Below are 22057 nucleotides of genomic sequence, written 5' to 3' on the forward strand. Positions count from 1 at the left end.
AAATTATGACATCTTGGATAGAGCAGCTTTTTTTGTTGTTATAGATTTAAACTTTGACACTAAATGCCATTACTAGAAATTGGATGAATCAGAATTATTTTTGTCTAACCTCACCTTTAAGTTCATGAACACTGCGCTTGTTGGAAGTTCTTTTGTTGCATACATTTGTGCCCAAATCTGTCTTGTTTTTTTTGATGAAGGTTGCATGCTATTCTTTGTTTATTTGACTTTGTTGTAGAGAGGGGACTGATAGAATAACCCTTGAAGGTAATGTGCAACCACCTTGAATGACTATAGTTGACATGATATATAAAATACTTTTAGGTAGGGTACTCTAGTATTTGTACAATTTTAGTGAATAAGTGCCAATAGGAATGGATAGGAGATAGAGCCTTTTTTTGTCTCAGTCATGTCCATTAAAATGAACAAAAGATATATTTCCAAGTCAGGGAGATGTATTGCTTAGAGAGAAAGTAACTGATGATGCTATTGATGCTGTTGCTCATTTTGTTCTTCATGAGATATAAAGGTCATGTGTTGGACAGTGTTGGAGTTGGTAAATTTTGCAGTCTCTTTTAGAAATAGCATGCATTGCAGCTAGGTATACCAGCAACAGGCAGGGTGAATTTTTAAAGTCCAGATTATGACAGTTTGAAACTAAAAGCATCTAAGCAAGTGGAGAATACTCCATCATATTCCTCATCTTGATATCCAGCAGCTGCAGCCATCTCTGTGGATGCCTAACTATTTGGAGAAGAAATTTCCCCCTTCATTCCAGTTGATTTCTATCTTGTTAAAATGAACCACTTAAAATGGTTCCTTGATGTCAATGGATATTACTCTTGCATGTATTTCAGTTTTAGACTGTAGTGAAAGTCAAAGAAAGAGCAAGTGCTGAAAATCTAAAATTAAAACAGCAAATCCCGGAAATGTGAGTTGGTCAGCCAACATTTGTTTTAGGATAAACTGAATTAGCATTTTAAATTGAGAATACCATCAGAACTGGGAAAAAGAAAACTTTAGTTATACCTTGCTAGTGGATAGGGTAGGGGTGCCAAATGATAAAGGGAACATCTCTGATAGAATGAGGCTGAGTTTATCCGGGAGATTCTGTGGATGTTGTCACAGTGTAAGGATGTAGGAGATGCAAGAGGTGTTGTAAAAGAATGAAGATTAATTTGGATGAATGGTGTACAGCAGCATCATTGAGTTCTAATGGTATCCAAGCAACTATGACCAGAGCCCCAAAATGATCAAGTCCCTTGTGTTTGAATTTTTCAGGCATAGGGACAAGGAACAGGAACAGGTACAGTAGATTTATTTGTGGAATATGGTTGGGGAAGATCACAAATATATTTGAGGGAAATGTCAGGTTCATTGGTGTTGGTGGCTTACTGAATGTTACTGCTGCTCATCCACTTTTGCAACATCTCTATGAAACTTGGTCAATGAATTTTAAACATCCAGTGAAAATGAGAAACATGGTTTCATTAAAACATTTCAGGGATTGACATATTTGCAGTTATCTCTAACTTTCCTAAACAGATCTTGATCAAACTTTGTTAATACTTGGAATGGATAAGTATAAGATGACTTTTTCAAATTTGAAATATTCTGAAATTTCAACCAAACCACAAAAATGCTGACACATTCGGAGAAGTTATAAAGAAACCTCAGAAAATTTCAGCATCTTAATTTTCAAAACACTTATCTTGAACCAGGTCAACTATTCTGATAATGTTTTTCAAGATTTGCTTTTTTGCATGCCATCTAGACAGATAATGTAATACATAATTATATCATAGTAAAAATAAAACAATGTAGAAAATAATAGTGTATTTACAGAGTAAGTGCAGTGCAGGTAGAACTTGCCTTTGCCCGAACCACCCCTCAGCCAGCCAGCCACTTACTCATTGTGCTCTCATGTGAATGCACGCGGTGCAGACAAGCATCCCTTTGTTTTGTTTATTGACAGAATGTACAAAATCACGCCAACCTCTGGGGTCATAAATATTAGTACCCAAAAGTTGCATTTTATGTTATTTTGACTGTTTTTGTCTTAAACAGTTGTACTCAAATTTCAGTATATCCAACTGGTGAGTTTCAAACTGTTATGTTTGCTATAATTTGGCCTGTTTGTCAATAGTCTTTTTACCCACCCTGATATATGTTAAAGATTGCTTTTCTTTTTGTTAATTGTCTGTGGGTATATGCTCCTGGGAAGTTAAGGTATTATGGCTATCCGTGTACTGGAAATACAAGTGGCTGAACAATGTTTGTGTCAGAGGTAGGTTGCAGTCAAGTAACTCAGCAGCTTCCAAACTTAACATGAAGCATTACATGGAACATCTGATGAATGCTAAATTACCAATTTCACAAAAGTGATGTGTGACCTTATCTAGCATTATGGTTCTGTAAATCAGGTTTGTGCTAAGGTAAAAATAACATTGCAATAAAATGTTTTTCAAATGAAACCAATAATTATGATGGTGTCCCATATTAACACGAAGTTAAGTAGTTTGTTAGAAATCAAGTAAGAAAACAAATTTGGTCACACATCATCTATAAAGGAAAATTGGAGTTACATTTTAGTGTTTCTGAATTTCATTAAATCCATTCCACAACTTGTCATCAGTTAACATTGATGATGGTTGCAAGATACTTGTGTTCAGAAAAGTATCGTTAATGAATGTTACACTGTCCTATCACAGCTAGATGTATAATTTAACCAGACTGAAGAAGTTGAATGAAACTTGGGAAGTTGGAGTTTAACGGCAAGATTTTAAATCCATACTCTTGTGTGATTTAATCATCTTGTCAGGGGAATTAGATGTCATCAGTTTTTTTTGTATTAATGTTATAATAGCTGTAGGCATTTATAAAATTCCTGGAATGCAGCAGAAGTAGGTTTTGTCATCTATATCTTGTTCTCTCAATTTTGAATTTTCAATTTGTCTACTTTTGGTGGATTTTTCAGTGGTAAAAGTAATGGGTTTCTACAGGCTTTGCTTGAAGGATTTCTTTCTTGGAGCTGAACAAGCTTTAGTCCAGTTACAATAAAATAAATACCTTCTGTTTGGGATTTTCTACTAAACGAAATAATTAAAAGCTGCCAACTGAAAATGTAAAACATTTTCATTTGAACAGTTTTTCATTTATATGCAGGGTAAATGAGTCAGGATTGCACCATTGTTCATTTGATTTGTTTTAAGATAATGTGGTCATGATTTGATCTAAACTGATTAGATGCTTTATTTTTCATTTTGCATAGTGGTTAGTCCTTACCATGCAACTCAAGATCAAACACACCCTGCTGGAGCACCACATCAACAGCTGTCCCAACAGCCTCAACAGAATTCAAGCTTTACACGCACAGGACAGGCCTTCTACAACAGCAGAGGTGTGTCACGTGGTGGACCACGCAACGCACGCGGTGGGATGAATGGCTATCGCGGACCTGCTAATGGGTTTAGAGGTAGGATTTAACTTGTGGTCTTATAGTCATATTGCGTCTAACTTGTAAAGATTAGAGCAATTATGTGTAAGTATACTACAATTTTTAAATCTACTGTCCTAGAGCATCTAATTTAACCTTTTGTGCCCCTTAAGTTGTAGTTGTTACTGATTGAAGGATGCAAATGACATGTTGTCCCCTTTAATAGTGAAATCTAAGAATTGGCTAAAAAGCAGTGAGGAGCGTGGAAGTTTTTAAAATGAGGTGCATGGAAAAGAAAGTGCAAGCAAAAGAGGGAAAGAAGGTCAGAAAAGTAAATTTCTTTGTAATTCTCAAAACTTGCTAGGAATGAGACCACATACTGGGCCAGGGATTTATTGTTAATAAACATTTAAATAACATCTAGTGTCTTCTGTCTCACCTATTTGACTGCAACTTCCAGTTAATTGAAAAATTACAGATAACTCATGAATCACATATTTAATTTTGATGTTAAACAGTTATGCGAGCAAAACATACAAATACTAGAACCTAGTGCAAATTCTTGACACATGGAGCTGCAATATCTTGGACTTTGTCACTTTTTTGAGATCTTGTTTTAAAGTTACATTAATAGGGTTAGTAACACAGTAAATTAATATATAAAGAAGTGGGCTAAAGAAACACTAACAGTGTTTCTTGGAGACACTGTTCCTGGGAGAGGAAGGATCTTCACCTAGCAGACACGTGGAATTGTGTGGTGAATGGAATCATAGAAACATAGAAAACCTATAACACAATACAGGGCCTTCGGCCCACAAAGCTGTGCCAAACATGTCCTCACCTTAGAACTACCTAGGCTTACTCTTAGCCCTCTATTTTTATAAGCTCCATGTATCCATCTAGGAGTCTCTTAAAAGACCCCCTATCGTTTCTGTCTCCTCCACCGCTGCCAGCAGCCTATTCCATGCACTCATCACTTTCTGCGGTTTTTTTAAAAAAAACTTACTCCTGACATCTCCTCTGTACCTTCTTCCAAGCAGCTTAAAACTATGCCCTCTCGTGCTAGCCATTTCAGCCCTGGGAAAAAGCCTCTGATTATCCACATGATCAATGCCTCTCATTATCTTGTACAGCTCTATCAGGTGTACAAGATCAGAGGACTGATCAACCTTTGGGCCAGGACAGAGGACTCCGGTGAACTGCTGTCAGTGGCTTATGTCCCAGTAAGGTGATGGGTTTAAGAAGAAATGAGTTTTAAAGATCCCAAGGTAGTCATATAGAGTAGAAATGTGTTCTTTAGCTCACTGTGTTCATGTCAGCCATTGAGTTCCCATCTGTACTAATCCCATTTTCCAATATTTGGTCAATAGTCTTTTGTGTCTTAACGGTGAACATCTGGGTTATTCTTGCAAAATGTGGCTCACTGATGTAAATAAATTTTTTATATTTACCCAGTCTGAGCAATTGATTTGAGTCATGTGGGAGGGTGTTTGCTTTTGAAATGGAACAACCCATTGATTTGCTTGGCCACATGCTGAGACTTTCACCACTTGCATTCTGGTAGTTCAGTAAGAAATGACCCACAAGCAGTATCTCCAGACAGTTTAATGATTAAGATTGTATCATTAAATTGCCTAGAGGTGCTACTTGTTTTAGGCATTGAGTGATCTTGCCAACAACTTCCATGTCTTGAGAGAAAACTTTGGCTTGCTTCCAAATGGCATTCATATATTTCAACCTATTTTGTGCTGAAGTGACCAGATAACCATAAATTTAATATTGTACTTTTAAACTTGAGAGCTGTCTCCAATTGTACATTTACAGAAGTCACTATGCAGTGCTGTTCTCATGTATAAATGATGATATTGAGTTTACTAATCTGTTGTAGTTGGCTAAACAGAAAGGGACTGAAGTGAAGCAGGAAGAGTACAAAATATATGTATGACACATCTTGTGAAGATTTGGATTCTCTCTTGTGTATGTAGAATGTCCACCTGGACAGGTGACACCTAGATATTTCACTGAAATGTAACTTGATCTTTGGGTGGTGCCTTTTTGTGCCCATAGGTAAAAAGTTAATGAGAGTTGGAAGTATTTTCTGAAGGCTTCTGTCCAATGGACTTAAAGTGTTTATTCACAAGTAATTAAGTAATTTTTTTACCATCTGCATTTGTGCTAATTTTGAAACTATTCAATGTGCGTTGGAAAAGCCTAGTTAGTGTTTGGTCTTTGACCAAATATTTCTGTTTCAGGTGGATATGAAAGCTATCGCCCTCCATTTTCAAACACTCCAAGTAGTAATTATGGACAGTCTCCGTTTCCTACCCCTCGTGACTACTCCAATTCTGGATACCAACGTGTAAGTACTCTACCTATGTCAGTTGCCTATCAACAGTCCAGAATTTGGATGTTTTGGTTGGGGAACATCAGAAATGTACAGTGTAGCTTTCTGTGTTTGCTAATTTACAGAGTGTTATAATATTAAATAGTACATAATTAACGTGTGCTCATTCGAGCATGGTTTCAAAATATGTTTTCACAAAACTAAGGCATTAGTGTAAGTTTGAAAATGAGTTGACTTCAAGTACACTAGTTAGAAAACAAATGAAAAAGTAAATACATGATTGAATTAAGAATTTTGAAATAGAATATTTTGCAGGTGGTATTTCCAGATCTAGATGTTAAATAGCAAAATTGTTAGGCTGACAAACTAGAAATACATTGAATTTTAACAACATAACATTTTAAGATGTATTTCAGCCACCAATGACAGCGCTAACCATTTTTATTTGTAATTCATTGGACCTGATGCCTTTTACTTGTGCTATTTGATTATATTTGTCATGGATTCACTTCTGAAGATGTCAGTAAGAGTTCCAATGTATCATTTTATTTCTTTATTCTATCTAAATTGTAATCGGTAATGTATAAGCAAATTTTGGTATTTTCAGTAAGATATTTCAGTAGAGATCCAGGTCCATTAGGTAAATAGAACTCCTTTAAACATAATTAGATGTTGGAAAAGATGTGTATTATCTTTAGTCACTTAATAAGCTATAAGCTACATTCTGGGTCCTGATTCCCTGTTCATTGATCTCATTCATTGTGAATGCTAATTAAGCCAAGAAATTTTTTTTTAGACAAAATAATTGTGTAGTTGAAAGGTTGGCTTATAGTTTCTGCATGGATTTTTTGCTCCTTTCTGTGCTTTGTTAGGATGAAAAGAGTTTGATAAAATAGATTTATTTTCAAAAGAATATCAAAATTAGTGATCTTAATTGAAACTACAAACTAATGTTTAGGGTAATGTAAGTGAAAATCTTCCTGTGTTTAGTAACCTTGAAATTGGAGTACCTGTTTATTATATTAGCCCTGCTGGAATTCACTAAATACTTCCAGAAATACTACATATTCAAAGATTTGAGAACCATGTACTAAATTAAGTATACAAATTTAAAGCAACTTAAAAATGGTGAATTAATCTTACTCCATATTGCTCCTTGGAAAAATAGCTTGCTGTGAAGATATGAGCAGTTCAATTCTGGCTGCCATATGACCATTAGGAAATCTAACAAAAGTAAGTATTAAGCCAGATTGAATTGTATTTGTATAAATTATAGCTCTCAGGTTGATCTAGCCATTGAGTAGATTGATTTTGTTCAAATTTCCTCAGTAGTAAATCTCCTAAATTTTGTTGAGGACTTGAAAGATTTGTTTTCAGTCCTGAAAGTACAGAACCAATAGTTTTCATTAGTATGTGTTAAGATGTTAATTTTGCTTTGATCTGAGACACCAGAATTCACATGTCTTATAGTTTTCTTTCTAATCAGGAAACAGACTTATCAAATCTTCGTTGTTTTGTAGGATGGATATCAGCAAAACTTCAAGCGTGGCTCTGGACCTGGTGGACCTCGGGGCACTCCTCGAGGTAATGCTCAAGTGATGCGCTCCTAATGAAGGACTGGAGAAAGTGAAATATTGGCAGTACTTAATTTTGTCTTTCACAGCCACAGTGCTGCTCCATTCTAGAGGGAGTTGTCGAATTACAAATTTATTCTTAAAAGTAGGCCACACAAACTTGATTCAGATATCCCATCCAGAACATTTTTGTTGAAGCTTTGGAGCTTTAATCTTTGTTTTCACTTTGTCAGCTTCGAACAAAAATAACCCTGCTTTATAAATAATCACGTTCAATTGAGCAGAAACTGTTTCTGGTAGTTTGCATCTACATAGAACGCGAAAGAGCGAGAGTGACGCCTGTGATAAAAGAGCAAATGGTATGTCAGTTTTGTTCCTGAACACTTGAAAATTCCTTAATTTATTTTTTTGTAAAAAAAAAAATTTCTTACTACCATCTTTATGCTGCCACCATTTGTCCCTTTCTGGGAGTATTTTGATAACGTTCATTTGCGGATGTTTGATTCACTGGTTTTTAAACTGAGGCTGTATTTCTTTTTCTTCTCTGCCTTTTAGAGCTCCTGAGAAGTGTGAGTTTGTAAATTGATGTTGCTGCATCAGAGAAAGTTTCAATAAAGATGTGTTGCACACTTGCAGCTTGTTGCTGATTTCTTTTTGTCAGTTTGTTCCTGTGGAGTCTGCCTTTCCTCTGTCTGTTTCCATTTGCTCACACTGGCTTTGTGGGGAAATTAGCTGCATTTCAAGCAGTAAGGCTCATTTTATTAATGCAGATTTTTAAACTTTTGCAGTATGAATGCAAGAGATATTCGAGCTTATTAACACTGCATGTTAATTTTTTTAACTGGTGAAAGGGGGCTGTTGATCTGTTGTGAATTGAAGCTTCTGTGGAATTAAGTTTTTGTATTTTGCACTAATTACAGAATATTAACATATTTTACTGAATCTTTTGGGCCAAATGTTTTGTTCAAAGCTTTGAGTATAAAAATGTAGTGCTGCAAATTTACACATATTTGGGCTCACAAAATTGTGGTTCAGTAAACATATTGCTATAATGTTTGAAAATAAGGTATCTATAAGGAGATGTTTGTAGTTATTGCTCTTTCTGCTCAATGATATTAGCTCTTGTCATTTGATTTTCATGTTGAATTTTCTTTAGTTTTATTTCTTTCAGCAAACCTCAAGAATATGTTGACCTAGTTTGATTCAGACATAGAATCCCTTTTAATTTAATTTCAATTTTTTTCCCTAAATCACTGCAGCAATCAACAAGAAAATATTTCTCTTTCCAGTTCTCTTGTCCCTACCTCATGTCCCAAATACAATTGCTGGTATAAAATGACTGCCTATCTCTTTTGGAAGCTGCAGTACCTGTTCACAAAAGCACCCGATTCTAAATTGAGGCTTTGTTCATTGTAATGCAGTTATTATCATCTTTGGAGAATGATCATTTTTTTAACCTATTTTAATTTGAACTTACACACTTGTAATAGGACTTCTATCAGCTTTGTGGATGAAGGCCAAGTTTAATTTGGATTTTAAAATCACTTCTTTATAATTATGTTGATCAGTTTTTAAGTGTAATGAATATTGGTGCTTTATGAAGTTAAGATAGCAAACACCTGCAGAATATAATCGTTTTTAGACTTTGGCGTTCATTAGGTTCTTGTCAGTGTAGGCTTTTTTTAAACATTTGAACGCAGACTAGGAATCAAATTCATGAGCCATATTTTTTTAATTTATGATTTACATCTGTTAGAAATGCAGCTAATTTTCTTATGATATTGTATTTTGCTTTATGTGCTAGCATTTTGGCATTTTGACTTCTGCTTCCTCTGTCCTGATGGCTTTATTTGGAATAATGGTGTAAATTGATGGCAGTTGTTTATATACATATCATTGTTCTGGCTCATGCTCTGTGTACATCTTTACTCAAATGTTATCTTAAAATGTTTAATATTTGCTGGGTTGTTCTCCAATTCAGATTCAAGCAGAGCATAATAATGTTTAACATTCAAATGTTGGAGTGTATATTTATAGAAATGGGTATAAACCTATCTTAGTTAAGTAGGTATAGAATTGCTGCAAATAAGATTTATTGTTTGCTATCTGAATGAGAAATTGGACAAATCTAATTAAATGGATCAGTTCAAGTTTCGTAAGTTTTTTTAAAAAAAAACCAAAACATTTCAGGGGTCCAAATTCATACTAAACTGAAATGACTGACTGCTCTCCTCAGCTTGTTTGGGGCTTAACTGTAAATTTCAGTAGAACCATCTTTTCCTGTGCCTTTGTACGTATGTGTGTGTGTGTGTATATTCTACGGAGTAAACCTTAGCAGCTTCAATCTAACCTTGCTGTTGGAATGCTACATCCCTGTATGTTCAAGTAACTGTGCACCTCTCTAGAATGTTACTAATTCAGAAATTTCAAAATGTAGTACTCCAATGTATATATTTGTTTTTATTATGAAGAAAGCAGACCAGTAACTTTTGCACCCCATCCCTGAGTACTTCCAGCCATATTAAATATTTGCTCTGTTTTAATAATATAAGCCATGCCTCTGAGTCCTTATTCATAGAGCCATGAAGGAGGAGGTCACATGATCACTAAAACCATTACTTACCTTTGGTGGAATCTAGTAGTTCCCTCTTTTCTGCTGCTCCTCAATTGACACTCATAATTTTCCCTTGAATCCCCTGTGAAGACCTTGATTTGCTTCTCCTCCCACCACCTCTAGAGATATTGGGTTCCAGATAGTATTTACTGCATAAAACAAAGTTGTTCTTTGCATAGCCCTATATCTATGCATCTTTTTAAAAAATGATTTCCTCTATTTTTTGAGCAGCCTGCTGAAGGGTGCAGGTTCTCTATTCATCCTCTGAAAACCTGCCTTGATCTTGCATATTTCTCTTAAATCTCTCAACATTCTCAGTTCTGAAAAGTTTTGAAATTCTTCCTTGATTTTTGGCATCGCTTGAACTGTTTTAATAAATCTGCATCCTTTATGGTATTCCTAGTTTTTGAAACGTGTCATGATCAGATTTAGATGCAACAATTATATTGTGACCTAATCAGTATTATGAAGACTCAACACCTTGCTTTTGTATTCCAAGCCTTCATTTGTAAAGTCAAGGTACCCTTATGCTTTTATTAACCATGGTCCCAAAGTGTCCTGGCAGTTTTAGAGATGTATACACAGTTCCCCTGTTGCTGCCATGTACTTATTACAGTTTTGAATGACTCAGTTACGTATATTTGTGTATATGCATTCAAAGGGTCACTCTCAGAACAAGATTGAACAAATTTTGTAATCCATGAAGGTTTTTGTTGCATGAATGTGATGTGCCTGCAGATTGGAAGTAAAGGTAATGAGCTGTAGACCATTCTGCCCATTGAATCTGCTTTGCCATTTCAGTACAATCATGGCTGATTACTATCTATTTTTAGCAAAACTGCTGGGTCACCCCACAGTGAATTTCTTGTCCTGCAATCTGAGACTGTATCTTAGAATTTATAAAATGAAAACAAACTTGCTGGAAAAACTCAAGACAGGCAACATCTGTGATTAAAGATTATGAGCAGCACAGTTGTGAAGTGCTTACCACACTGCTTTACCGTGCCAGTGGTCAGTGATTGTGGTTCAATTCCCACCTTTGTAAGGAGCTTGTACATTCTCCTCATGGCCATGTAGGTTTCCTCAGAATGCTCAGGTTTTCTCCATATTCCAAAGACGTGCAGGTTAGAATTAGTAAGCTGTGAGCGTGCTAATTTGGCAATGGAAGTATGGTGGTACTTGTGGGCTGACTCCAGCACATCCTTGGACTGTTGGCCATTGACACAAGCAACACATTTCACTGCTTCGATGTTTCAACATACATATGACAAAGCTAATCTTTAAGCATTTCTGAATTATAAAGAAATTTAATATGTGGAAGCTGCTTTTATATTGTCTGAAGTATTGTGTATGTATTCATTTTGCAGAGCTTTGATCATATTTTGAATGCTTCATCTTATTAATACAGTTAAAATGTTGTATTGCTTTCAGTGTGAAATATGAACTAATGTTACACTGTAGTTGTGTAATAAACTAGCATTAACGTACTGCTTATAAGCACTGCAAAGACCAGTCAGTTTCATTGTTCGTTTGAATCAAAGATTTAGATGTATTGAAATAATTTTTGAACTGGAAACTAATGATTTTTCCACGTCATTCAGTCACTTAGAAATTAGTTGTGGCACGAACTTTTGAGTTTGGCACTTAGTATATATGTGGATTTTCTAGAAGGTAAATGAAATAATTTCATTTCTCGTATGTTTGCTCATACAATTTAGATGATAGGCCCGTGTTTGTTTTTTTTTTGCCTATTCTGCAATGTGTCATTGATTCTTGATACACCAGGTAGGTATTTCAGCATCAATTCAGATCCCTAGTTTGTCTGATATTTATATTAGTACAGGTGTTAAAACCTTCAATGTTTAGTGCTAGGAAGCTCAGGTACCGGGGCATTTTGAATTTGGGATAGAGCAATATTTAAATGTCTGATTTGTTATTGGCATATACGGCAGGTGATCAGTTCTGTGTTAATGCATTGGGCCTGTTTCATTAGTCTGAGTGTTCTCTGTTGATGGTGCAGAATAGATGGTAATGGAAGATTTGAAGTTATTTAGGTATCGTTCAGATCTGCCAGTGGTACAGTAGTGGACCATATCTACCATGATTAAGTTGGAACCTGATCTTTGTCTGGCATTTCTATTGTACCAGTTGAAGATCGGTGGCTAGGAGATAGGGTTGTGGATCATCTTGTGGTAAGTGATGCTTTACTCATGGTATACTGTTCCTAAGTTTTGGTAAAACTTGAAAGCTCATCGGCCATTGTAAGATGACATGACAATTTTAGGTAGTCATATAACAAAAACAGAATCTTTGGTCTGCCCTGACTAAACTGTCCTTAGTTTGGCTTCATTTTAGGAGTGATTCAGATGAGTATTACTGAGTATTCAAGGAATGTGGCTCAAATTGACAACCTTTCGACAAAGTTTGGTTTTAATTGTTTCTATGATACCGCAATTGATGCATTTAATAGCAAATTGAGGATCTTTATGTAGTTGCTGGCTGCCCTGGCAATAGTGTAGCATATGTATAAATGTATATAAAGGTTTTAAAGTTAATATTCTCAAACTAAAAAGTTGCTTGATAACCTAAGTGTTTAGTCAAGAAAATATTTTCCCATGACTTCATAGAAGTATTCTCTTTGTCTTGTTAATTTGGCAGTTTAAAGCAGAATTTTATTTGTATTGATTATCCTTTGTGTATAACATGCACTCAGATGAATTTTAAATTAGGTTCTCTTTTGAAAAACATTACATAAATATTTTAGATTACAATCTTTAATGCCTGAGTTGTAATTTTTCCTTGGCAATTGTGTGTAAGGTTAGGTCATCATTAATGGAAAAAGTCTGAACGATTAAGATGACTTGCAGTAACAGTGAGGATATCTCCATCCCCAGTTAAGGTGGTTACAGTCAGGTGTTGGGTAATGGGGAGAAGCTCCCACTACCTATTCAATGCTGCCAATGACGTGCGCCTCAAATAGCCTCTGACAGCCATGTCCAGCTCCTGGCCCTCGTGGCTCAGCTACTGAGCCTGACAGAATCATTTCTATTGATAGGAGAAGGGGCAAGGACGAGTTACTGGTACCTTAAAATTAGCCGCTTCACGCAGATGTGCTTGTCGGCTATGATTGCAGCTCATCTAGGAGAAGGAAAACTCTGATTTCAAACCGCTGCTGCCTTGCAGCTGTACCTCATGTGGAGGACTTTGAGAGTAAACCCTGAGACAAAAAACCAGAGCTGTCCTATGGCAGTCCTGTGTTGAGTTCAATGCTGACTGGCACCTCCTGTAACATGCTGCTGCAGAACCGTATTGGTCTCTGTTGTGCCTTTGTGTTCATCAGATGCATGGAGAGAGGGAGCTTGCTACATGGGCAATAGCTTGCTCTCCATATTGTGCTGCCCAAGCTTGCGGATCTAGACAGTTAGGATACGGCATCCATGTCAACCCTGACCAACGGAGCCCTTGCTGTTCCCAGTGTGACTGGTGTGATCTTAAATCAATCCTGTATCATCTTCGTGTTTTTCTGAACCGTTCTTTGCTGCTTCTTCCAGTTGAAAGTGTTAAGTTCATTTTTAACAATTCAGCTGATTAAATTTCAACTATGTTCAGTAATGATTGAGATTTAACAAATGTGTAATTGCTAGTTAGCTATTTTGCCCACATTAAATGTATATCTTGTCAATTGGACAGGATTCTTATGATCAGGAAGAGTCAAATAGAAATCATTCCCATAAAGATGATTGTTTGAATATGTTAAAAACCAATACTACCAGTCTATTTAATTTTTGAATAAGAGAAAATCTGCAGATGCTGGAAATCCAAGCAACAGATAAAATTCTGGAGGAACTCAGCAGACCTGTACTCCAGCATTTTGTATTTGATTGTAGTTGGATGCTGATGATAACTGGGGATAGATCTGTTCTAGATCTAAACAGTCTGTAAGTACTACTATTTTATGAATTCAATGCTGTACACAGCTAGTATGTTGATGATTATTCTTAACCAGAAATGCAAGGTTGGTGATCCATAGGTGCGGACCATGTGCTAGACCTGTGCTTGGTTTAAGTACAGCGATTGTTGTCCAGATAATGTTGCTACTCAGTATGTTACAGGCAACGAAGGGCTAAAATTTTAATTGTTTATCCCCTAACACAAATATGACCTTATTGTAAGTCAAAGAAAAATTCTGATAGCTTTGACTGTTTTAAGTCCTTTAGTTTGTTATTGGGTTTCTCTTTAAAAATCAAGAAATGCTTAAATGGATGCAGACAGGAATTTCCCAAATTTGGATAGTCAGTCAGGTTAAGTCAGGCATATGTTAAATAAACATTGGATTTAATAACGAAGCATGCATTAGTTTTATTTACTTCAAAGTGTGAACAATGTGGTAGCAACATTTTAAATTGGAACAGTAAGTAGGGTTACTCGCTTCTTTATCCGCTTAACTGTTTTAAATTAAATTATTTTTCAGTTGACACAATTTTTGGAAAACGTGTTTGCATATGCAGGATCATTAAGATGGCTTAGATTCACTGAGTAGAACAGGTCCAGATAATTAATGTGGTGGTGTTCCTGAAGACTAAATTTAAGGAGTTTGAGTAAATATGCAAATACATAGGGAATCTTTAGAAACATTAAAGGCACAACAGGTTATATTCTTCCCAATAATGACAGTAACTTGGTATTCTGATCTTGCATAATTCTGATTGAACAATTCTTATTTTTAGCAGATGTTTGACACTGATGTAATCTCAATCTAACCTACTCAGTCAAACATTAAATTGTCTAATAATAAGGACTTGAATTCTTTGAATTCATTGAATTGTGGGCATCATTTTAATCTGTCTTAATTCGGGCACATGGAGTTATTACATGACTAATTGTAAATTTAAACACCTCTTCCAAAGGGATCTTTGTACATTATGTTTTGATACGCAATTTACTTCTGTTTTCTCTTTAAATAAATGTATTTGAGCCTTTCTAGGGTTTATGTTGTAGGACTTTTTGTGTTCAGTATTCATGAGTCATTACTTGACAGTGAAGCATTTGTACCAAATCCCAATTCTCCATTCTTGGTGAATGCTTATCTCTTGAGGGATTCTCACTGATAGTGATCAGGAGCAAAAAGTCTTGGCAGATTTATCAAACTAAGATTTTGCTGAACTAATTGATGCGCTGGCACTGCATGACTGCATTTGACCAACACAAATTTCCCTGATGTACTAACACTGAAAGACTGGGAAAACTATCACTTTTTGCACAAGGTATGTTTTAACAGTGGATTCTCTCTAGGTCTGGGATTTCTTTTTAATGAATGTTGAGTCTAGGATTTTAAATGCACTCATCTGAATGAATAATTTTTGTCTGAGCTGCATTTATGGTAGTTTCAGCAGGGAATGCAAGAGAGATGTGGCTTGAGCAAGCCATGCAGCACTATTTGGAAGGGAGGCTAATTGGAGTTTCTTTAAATTGTTCTATCTGTGAAAGGTAAATTCAGTTAAGAACCATTACATTGATGACTCAATAGTAGTGCTAATTGCAAACTAAATACTGTATTTCAAAGTCTGAAAGCTTAACATTTTTCAAGTATCATTTTTATATAATATCTATTTATTTAATTTGATTTCAATGTTTTCATAAGAATAATGTATAACTGATCATAAATCTGTCTTCCACATTGTTCAAGCCCTATATTCATTATGGTGTAATTATGAAGTGCATTCTCCATGTTAATATGTACTGGATGTACCAAACGTTTCCACACTTACAGAAGCAGTAACCTTGCACGATCTTAGATTTGAATCGAGTGAACAATTATACTTTGATAACTTCAGAGGGTGTCAGTTTCTAGCTGTTTCAGATTCTTCTGTATTAATTCAGTTACTTATTTGTTTCACATAAGGTTATTCAAGGAGGCATAGTTTCCCTTTAGTTTGACATATCAGCCAGAACTCATTTTTCTTGTACCACAATAATCTTTTGTACTCTCATTTTTGATGTTAATTCTGTTCTTAGATAAAGCTAAACTTTTAACACTCGTGGAAAAATGGGATGAGTAAGAGATGCAGATCCTCTGGCGTTTTATGGAGATAAAAGAAAATTAGAACCTTCAATGAAGATATAAATTACAATTGCCTTCAAGTCGAACTTTATATAATTCAATCCCCTGCACCCATTCAAACAGAGCCTGCTGATCTTGGCTCATACTTCAATATTTGTCTGCTGTCATTTTGCTTGTTACCTTGTGGAGTTATGTCCTGGTGTATTTCAGAACATAAAGAGCAGAATTGTGGATGGAGTCAAAGATAAATTTTCTTGTACAATGTAATTGGTAAACACTGCAGTCAACTTTCTTGAGAGATATGAACCTCTCTCCTAATTAGGCGTGGATTGTATTTGAAAAATGACATGCTTATTATTGAATGTCATGGTGAAAAAGCTTCTATTTAGCTTTTATAATATGCTGCTCAACTTTTTTTTTTGCTTCAGAAAGTAAATCTCAGCAGCACTAGAATGATGCCAGTAACGGGTTTGGAAATTTGATTACAAATGTTGTTATAAACATCAGATAATGTGAACAAAACCCAATTTATAGTTAACTCAAGATTTCCTCTAATTTTGCAATGTATTTGTACATTCTGAGGTATTCAATAATCTATGTCGTACAAGTGATTTCGCATTTCCAGGTTATCTTTATATGTTTATCTGACCTTTCGTAAATCTTCTTTTTCTGGAACAACCTGGAGCAACTAAGTTGGTGATTGTTACTCAAAAATGTAGAATTCAAATACTTAAATACTGAGCTATTTGTATTTGGTGAATATATATCCAGAATATCTCGGTCATTGCATAGGAACACTTTTTCAATTTGTGCATTGTAAATCTGTATTAAGTGTACAGACCAATAGTGCACAATGTCTTATTGTGATTGATTAAAATTCTTGGCATATATATCAATATAGTCAGGTTTGTTATTCATTGGAATTACTCATTGGGGAAAAAATAGGATTGAAATTAAGCTGAAATTTAATCACTTAAAATTACAGATTTTAGTTTAATTAAAAAGCCTCCAAATTGATGATTAATTCATGAAATTTTAAATGGTTGGGAAATTTGTAAATTGCTCTGGCCTCAGGGCTAGTCAAAGTGAATACTTGCTCCTTAACTGATTACATTTGGGATCTACTTTTGTGACGTGATTATTTATCATTGCTGCCTGGAAAAATCTACTGTCTCATTGCCTCGACAACCAAAGTTTTGTCTTTGCACCAGAGTAATATGCTGGCAACAAATTTGACAGTTTGCTTTAAGCTACAAGTTGTCAATTTTTTGTGTGCTGTAAAAAGACTGCATGGTGTTTGTTCAACTCTGGTCATTTTTCAGGTTAGCCTCCTATGTTTGCTCTTAATGAGGGATTATAGATGAGAATGATGACTCAAGTACACCTACCTTATTTGGTACTGTAGTCATTTGTTCCACTTTATTTTTGCCCATTGTGGTTTTTGTAACTTTCACTTAGTTGTTTAACAGCATGCTCATTGTTTTTATGAAAATCTTTGATTATAAAGAGCAATCAATGATTCTGGAGATTCTTCCATGTTTTAATACTTGAATTATTCTCTACTTTTATACAGGGCAATCATTTTAAAAAAATTCCCAAAACAAACCCTGATAATAGCACAAATGTACTGATAGGATGTGAGGATATTTGCTGGGAACAGTTCACTGGGGTAGATAATTGTTGCAAAAAGGATGCCTTTATAAATGCAGGGTTGGTTGTGATTCTGCGATTGAAGGTGTGCTGCAGGTTGTAATTGTAATTGAAACAAAGTGCTAGAAGTATATGGGGGAAATCGTTTCAAGCCATTGATCTTCAATCTTTTTATCAGAACACTTGTTGCCTCTTTGCTTGACCTGAATAATTTGTCTTTTCTCTTTTTATTTCAAATTTCTTGCAATCTTTGTTTAGCACTGTTTTAACCACAGAACTTTATTGAAACCTTTTGGCTCTTTCATAAGGTTACAACATGTTAACTTGTGCATTTGAGGCAATCACGTAGCATATTTCCAACATCGTTGTATCTTTGCCAGTGCGAACTTTCTGTTAGGTTTGAATGCTATATGCCATGTAGCATCAACTGGATCTGATTCAGCTTTCTTTAATTAAATGAAATAAAAATACTAATGACTATCATAGAATATTTCATTTGCCAAAGCTTAGATTTTGTGATCCATCTGGTTTAATGTAAAGGTCTCAGATCAGTAGATTTACTAAAATGTGACATACAATGATTGTTTCTTCCTGTGTGTATCATATTTAATTACTGCTTTGTTGCTGTTGGAATGTTTTTACAAAGCAAGTACTTGTATTTGTAATAGGAGCCTTTGTTTTAAGGCAGCAAAATGTTGCAGTGTGCCTCACAAATGTTCAAGGAGTATAAGTTGATTATATGCCTAAATGACAATATTGAAAGAAAACTTCCAAAACAAACTTGTCAGAGACAGGATTGTGTTGTGTCATGTCAAACAGAACAGCTAGTACTGCATTAATTTTGAAGATGGGTTTTATGTTCAAAACATGTTTTATGTTTTAAAATGGGTTGAAGGGTATTGCATTCAAGTGCTACAAAATGGGAGATAACATTTTTTTTCCAAACTTTCTTATGCTGCTTTCATATTGGGTGAGTTGTATGCCACTCAAAAGTTTTGTTTTATTTATTTTACTCAGTAGTAAATGATATTTACTTTCTGTCTTACTTTGCAGGCCGGGGAGGACTGATGAGGCCCAGAGGTATGAATAAGAAGATTGTAACTGCGACCCAGATGACTGCTCAGGAAGTGATTTAAACTGGACCCTCCCTCCCCTGCCTGATGGAAGGGCTTCTTTGTGCAACTGTGAAATGTTCCAAACAGCAACTACAAATAAATATCACAACGATTCCTGGATTATTGTACCCTCTGAAACCTGACTTGTTGAACCCAGCTAGACCCTGGCCGTGGAATCACATGCCCTCTTTGTGGCAGTGATTGCACTATGTGATTTAAAGAAAACAGAAACACCCAAAAATAAAGCACACTGATGTAATAGACAAAAAAAATAAAAGTTTATAGAAAAATAGAGTCATGATTTTCAGCATTTTTCCTGTTTCACGATAATTGTGTTTTGTTACTTTTATAAGGTAGTGGTGCAGAATTATTTATCAGGTTTTCTAAACAATCTTTTAGAACTTCGAGCACTCACTCAAATGAACAAAGTACTTGAGTGCAAAATTGAAAGAAACAATTCTCTGATCCAATGTAAAATAAAGTCCATAAAACTGCTCACAGATAACTTGCTTATCAATGCTCTACACTTTGGCAAAAAAGTTCTCAATAGAATACTGTTGAATTACTGTCTTGATATTCTCACTTGAACTTTTCTTGGATGGGTAAAGAAGAAAAGGGGAAAAATTAGTTTCACAAATACTGAATGCCGAATGGAATTCTGTGAACTTAATTTGCTAAAGGTGGGGGATAATTTGGCATGATATTTTCTTCAGCATAATCATCAAAAGCAGAAACTCTTCTGCCAGTTTCCATGAATTGGGTGTAGATTGGTGAACCAAATAGAGTAGAAATTGAATAAAAGATTTATTGGTTTGCCAGTGTTAAAAATCACAATTCATTGATAACTTGAACAAAGTTATGAGCTACTAATTTTTATTTAAAAATCTGCTAATCTCAGTAATTTCAAACAGGATCTGTGCTTCTTGTCATGTACATCCTCATCTGATTTTTGTGTTTTTGGTGGTGTTGATGTCATCTGTTAAAAGTTCAAAGTAAATTTAATATCAAAGTAGATATGTCACCACGTACAACCCTGAGCTTAATTTTCTTGTGAGCATGCCCAATAAAATTCATAATAGAATCAAAGAAAGACCGCACCAGCTGAATGTTCAGCCAGTGTGCAAAAGACAGCAAACTGCAAATATAAGCAGGAAGAAAGAAAGAATGATAAATAAGCAATAGGTATCAACAACATGAGATGAAGAGTTCTTGAAAATGCGTCCACGAGTTGAGGGAACAGTTCAGTGATGGGGCAAGTGAAGTTGAGTGACATTATCCCCATTGGTTCAAGAGCCTGGTGGTTGAAATGTAATAACTTCCTGAACCTGATGGAGTGAGTCCTGAGGCTCTTGTATCAAATGCCTGATTTCAGCAGTGAGAAGGGAGCATGACCTAGATGGTGGGGGTTCCTGATCATAGATGCTGCTTTCCTGCGACAATGCTCTGTGGAGATGTGCTCAATGGTGGGGAGGGCTTTACCAGTGATGGACTAGGCCGTATCCACTCCTTTTTGTAGGATTTTTCCATTCAGGAGCATTATTTCCATATCAGGCTGTGGTGCATCAGTCGATGTTCTCTCCACACATCTGTAGAAGTTTGTGGAAGTTTTAGATGTCATGCTGAAACTTAAACTCCTATGGAAGTAGAAGCACTGTCTTGCTTTCTTTGTAATTGTGCTCAGGACAGATCCTTTGAAATGATAACATGAGGAATTTAAAGTTGCTGACCCTCTCCACCTCCAGTCCTCCGATAAGGACTGGCTCATGGACTTCTGGTTCCTACTCCTGAAATCAATAATCAGCTCCTTGGTCTTGCTTGCATTGAGTTAGAGGCTGTTATTACACCACTTAGCCAGATTTTCAATCTCCCATCCGGCGCCACCCCCTCCCCCCAGCTATCCATCCCATAGGATGATGATGGTTCCACTCCTCAAAGGAACAGCATGTGTGTCAATAGATTTTAGGTGAGTAAGGGGTTGCACAGATCCAGACCAACCCTCTTGACACCCCCTCCAGTGGCATGGTGGGGTCCAAGACAGCTGGGAGTATCTCCCTCCTATAGATTTGTCACCAAACTTGAATATGTCTTTGGAGCTGTGCTTAGCTTAGCCATAAGCATGAAGTGAATAGAGCAGGGGGCTAACACACAGACTAGTGGTGCACCCATGCTGATGGAGATTGTGGAAGAGGTAACTGATCTGACAGGTCTGCAAGTGAGGAAATGATGTTCCAAATGCACAAGGAGGTATTGAGGTTAAGGTCCTGTAATGAATAACTTCAATTGGCGGTTTCCTTTGCTAAAGGTATTTTTTTCTGAATCAAAAACTATGAGGTACAATGGGTATGAATGTTCTGCAAGCTGGTTGGTCAATCTTATCCAGAACTTTTTTCTGTTTCATGATCAAGGTTCTTTTAGCACGGGTCTCTTTCCTGGGGATGGGTGGGGAGGGGGTCTGATGGGTAGTATTCTGTGATTTGTTATTGATATCTTAGGGTGTCCTTGATGTGCTGTGTTTGCCATTATGAGCATGATGGACTGATTTTTCAAAAAAAAACCTTGCCTCAGGAAGACACTTTAGAATCCACACCTAACCCAGCAAAGTTAATGGTAAATGATCGTTACTTCAGTGGTTGTGTTCCTTCAAAGGAAGCTAATGTGGGTTTAATTGTATTATACAAGATCTGACAACATTGACAATATTCTCCAGTGTTCGTGATTTCTGTATGCTTTTGATGTAGCTTTGTAGAATAGGTCTTGACTGTAGATTAAAGATGCTCCACTCCATCCCTCCCACCTTCTTGTTCTATCTTTCCTTTCTTTACGGTCCAGATGAAGGGTCTTAAGCTGAAACATCACCTGTCCGTTTCACTTCATGGATATTGCTGCACCTGCTCAGTTTTGTCTGTGGCCCCAGGTTGCCAGCATCTGCAGTCATTCTTGTGTCTCCAGTGTATAGGTTAAAGTGAAATTAGATACGACTCTAATGTGTCTTCAATTAATATATGGCCAGCCCTGCACACCTGAGGTGATATATTTCCTCACTGATTTCATTTAAAAATCATCTCGAGGGTGGAGCTCAAATATGCTGGTACAAAATAGTTGCCAGATATGTAAAAGTACTGTAAGTCCTTCTATCATTGATATTTTCAAATTCTGGTCTTCATGCTGCTGCTGAAGCTTTTTCTGGCGAGGCAGTAAAGTGAATGAGTGCTATAGAAACAGCAGTGACAATTTCGAGAAACAGAAGTTTGTTGTTAATTATA

General features: G+C 36.0%; 1 protein-coding gene across 2 annotated transcripts in view; it reads left to right on the top strand.

Annotated features, from left to right (window-relative positions):
* caprin1b (cell cycle associated protein 1b) overlaps positions 1-19088 on the top strand; it is a 93199-nt gene extending 74111 nt beyond the window's left edge. For both annotated transcript variants that reach the window (XM_073049631.1, XM_073049632.1), the window contains exons 15-18: positions 3272-3475; positions 5689-5795; positions 7301-7364; positions 18733-19088. In XM_073049631.1, the coding sequence (XP_072905732.1) occupies positions 3272-3475; positions 5689-5795; positions 7301-7364; positions 18733-18815 (458 nt within the window). In that variant the 3' untranslated portion in view covers positions 18816-19088. The remainder of the gene's footprint in view (positions 1-3271; positions 3476-5688; positions 5796-7300; positions 7365-18732) is intronic.
* Positions 19089-22057: the final 2969 nt, after the last annotated feature.

Source organism: Hemitrygon akajei, chromosome 6 (genome assembly GCF_048418815.1).
Source record: "Hemitrygon akajei chromosome 6, sHemAka1.3, whole genome shotgun sequence".
NCBI classification, from domain to species: Eukaryota; Metazoa; Chordata; class Chondrichthyes; order Myliobatiformes; family Dasyatidae; genus Hemitrygon; species Hemitrygon akajei.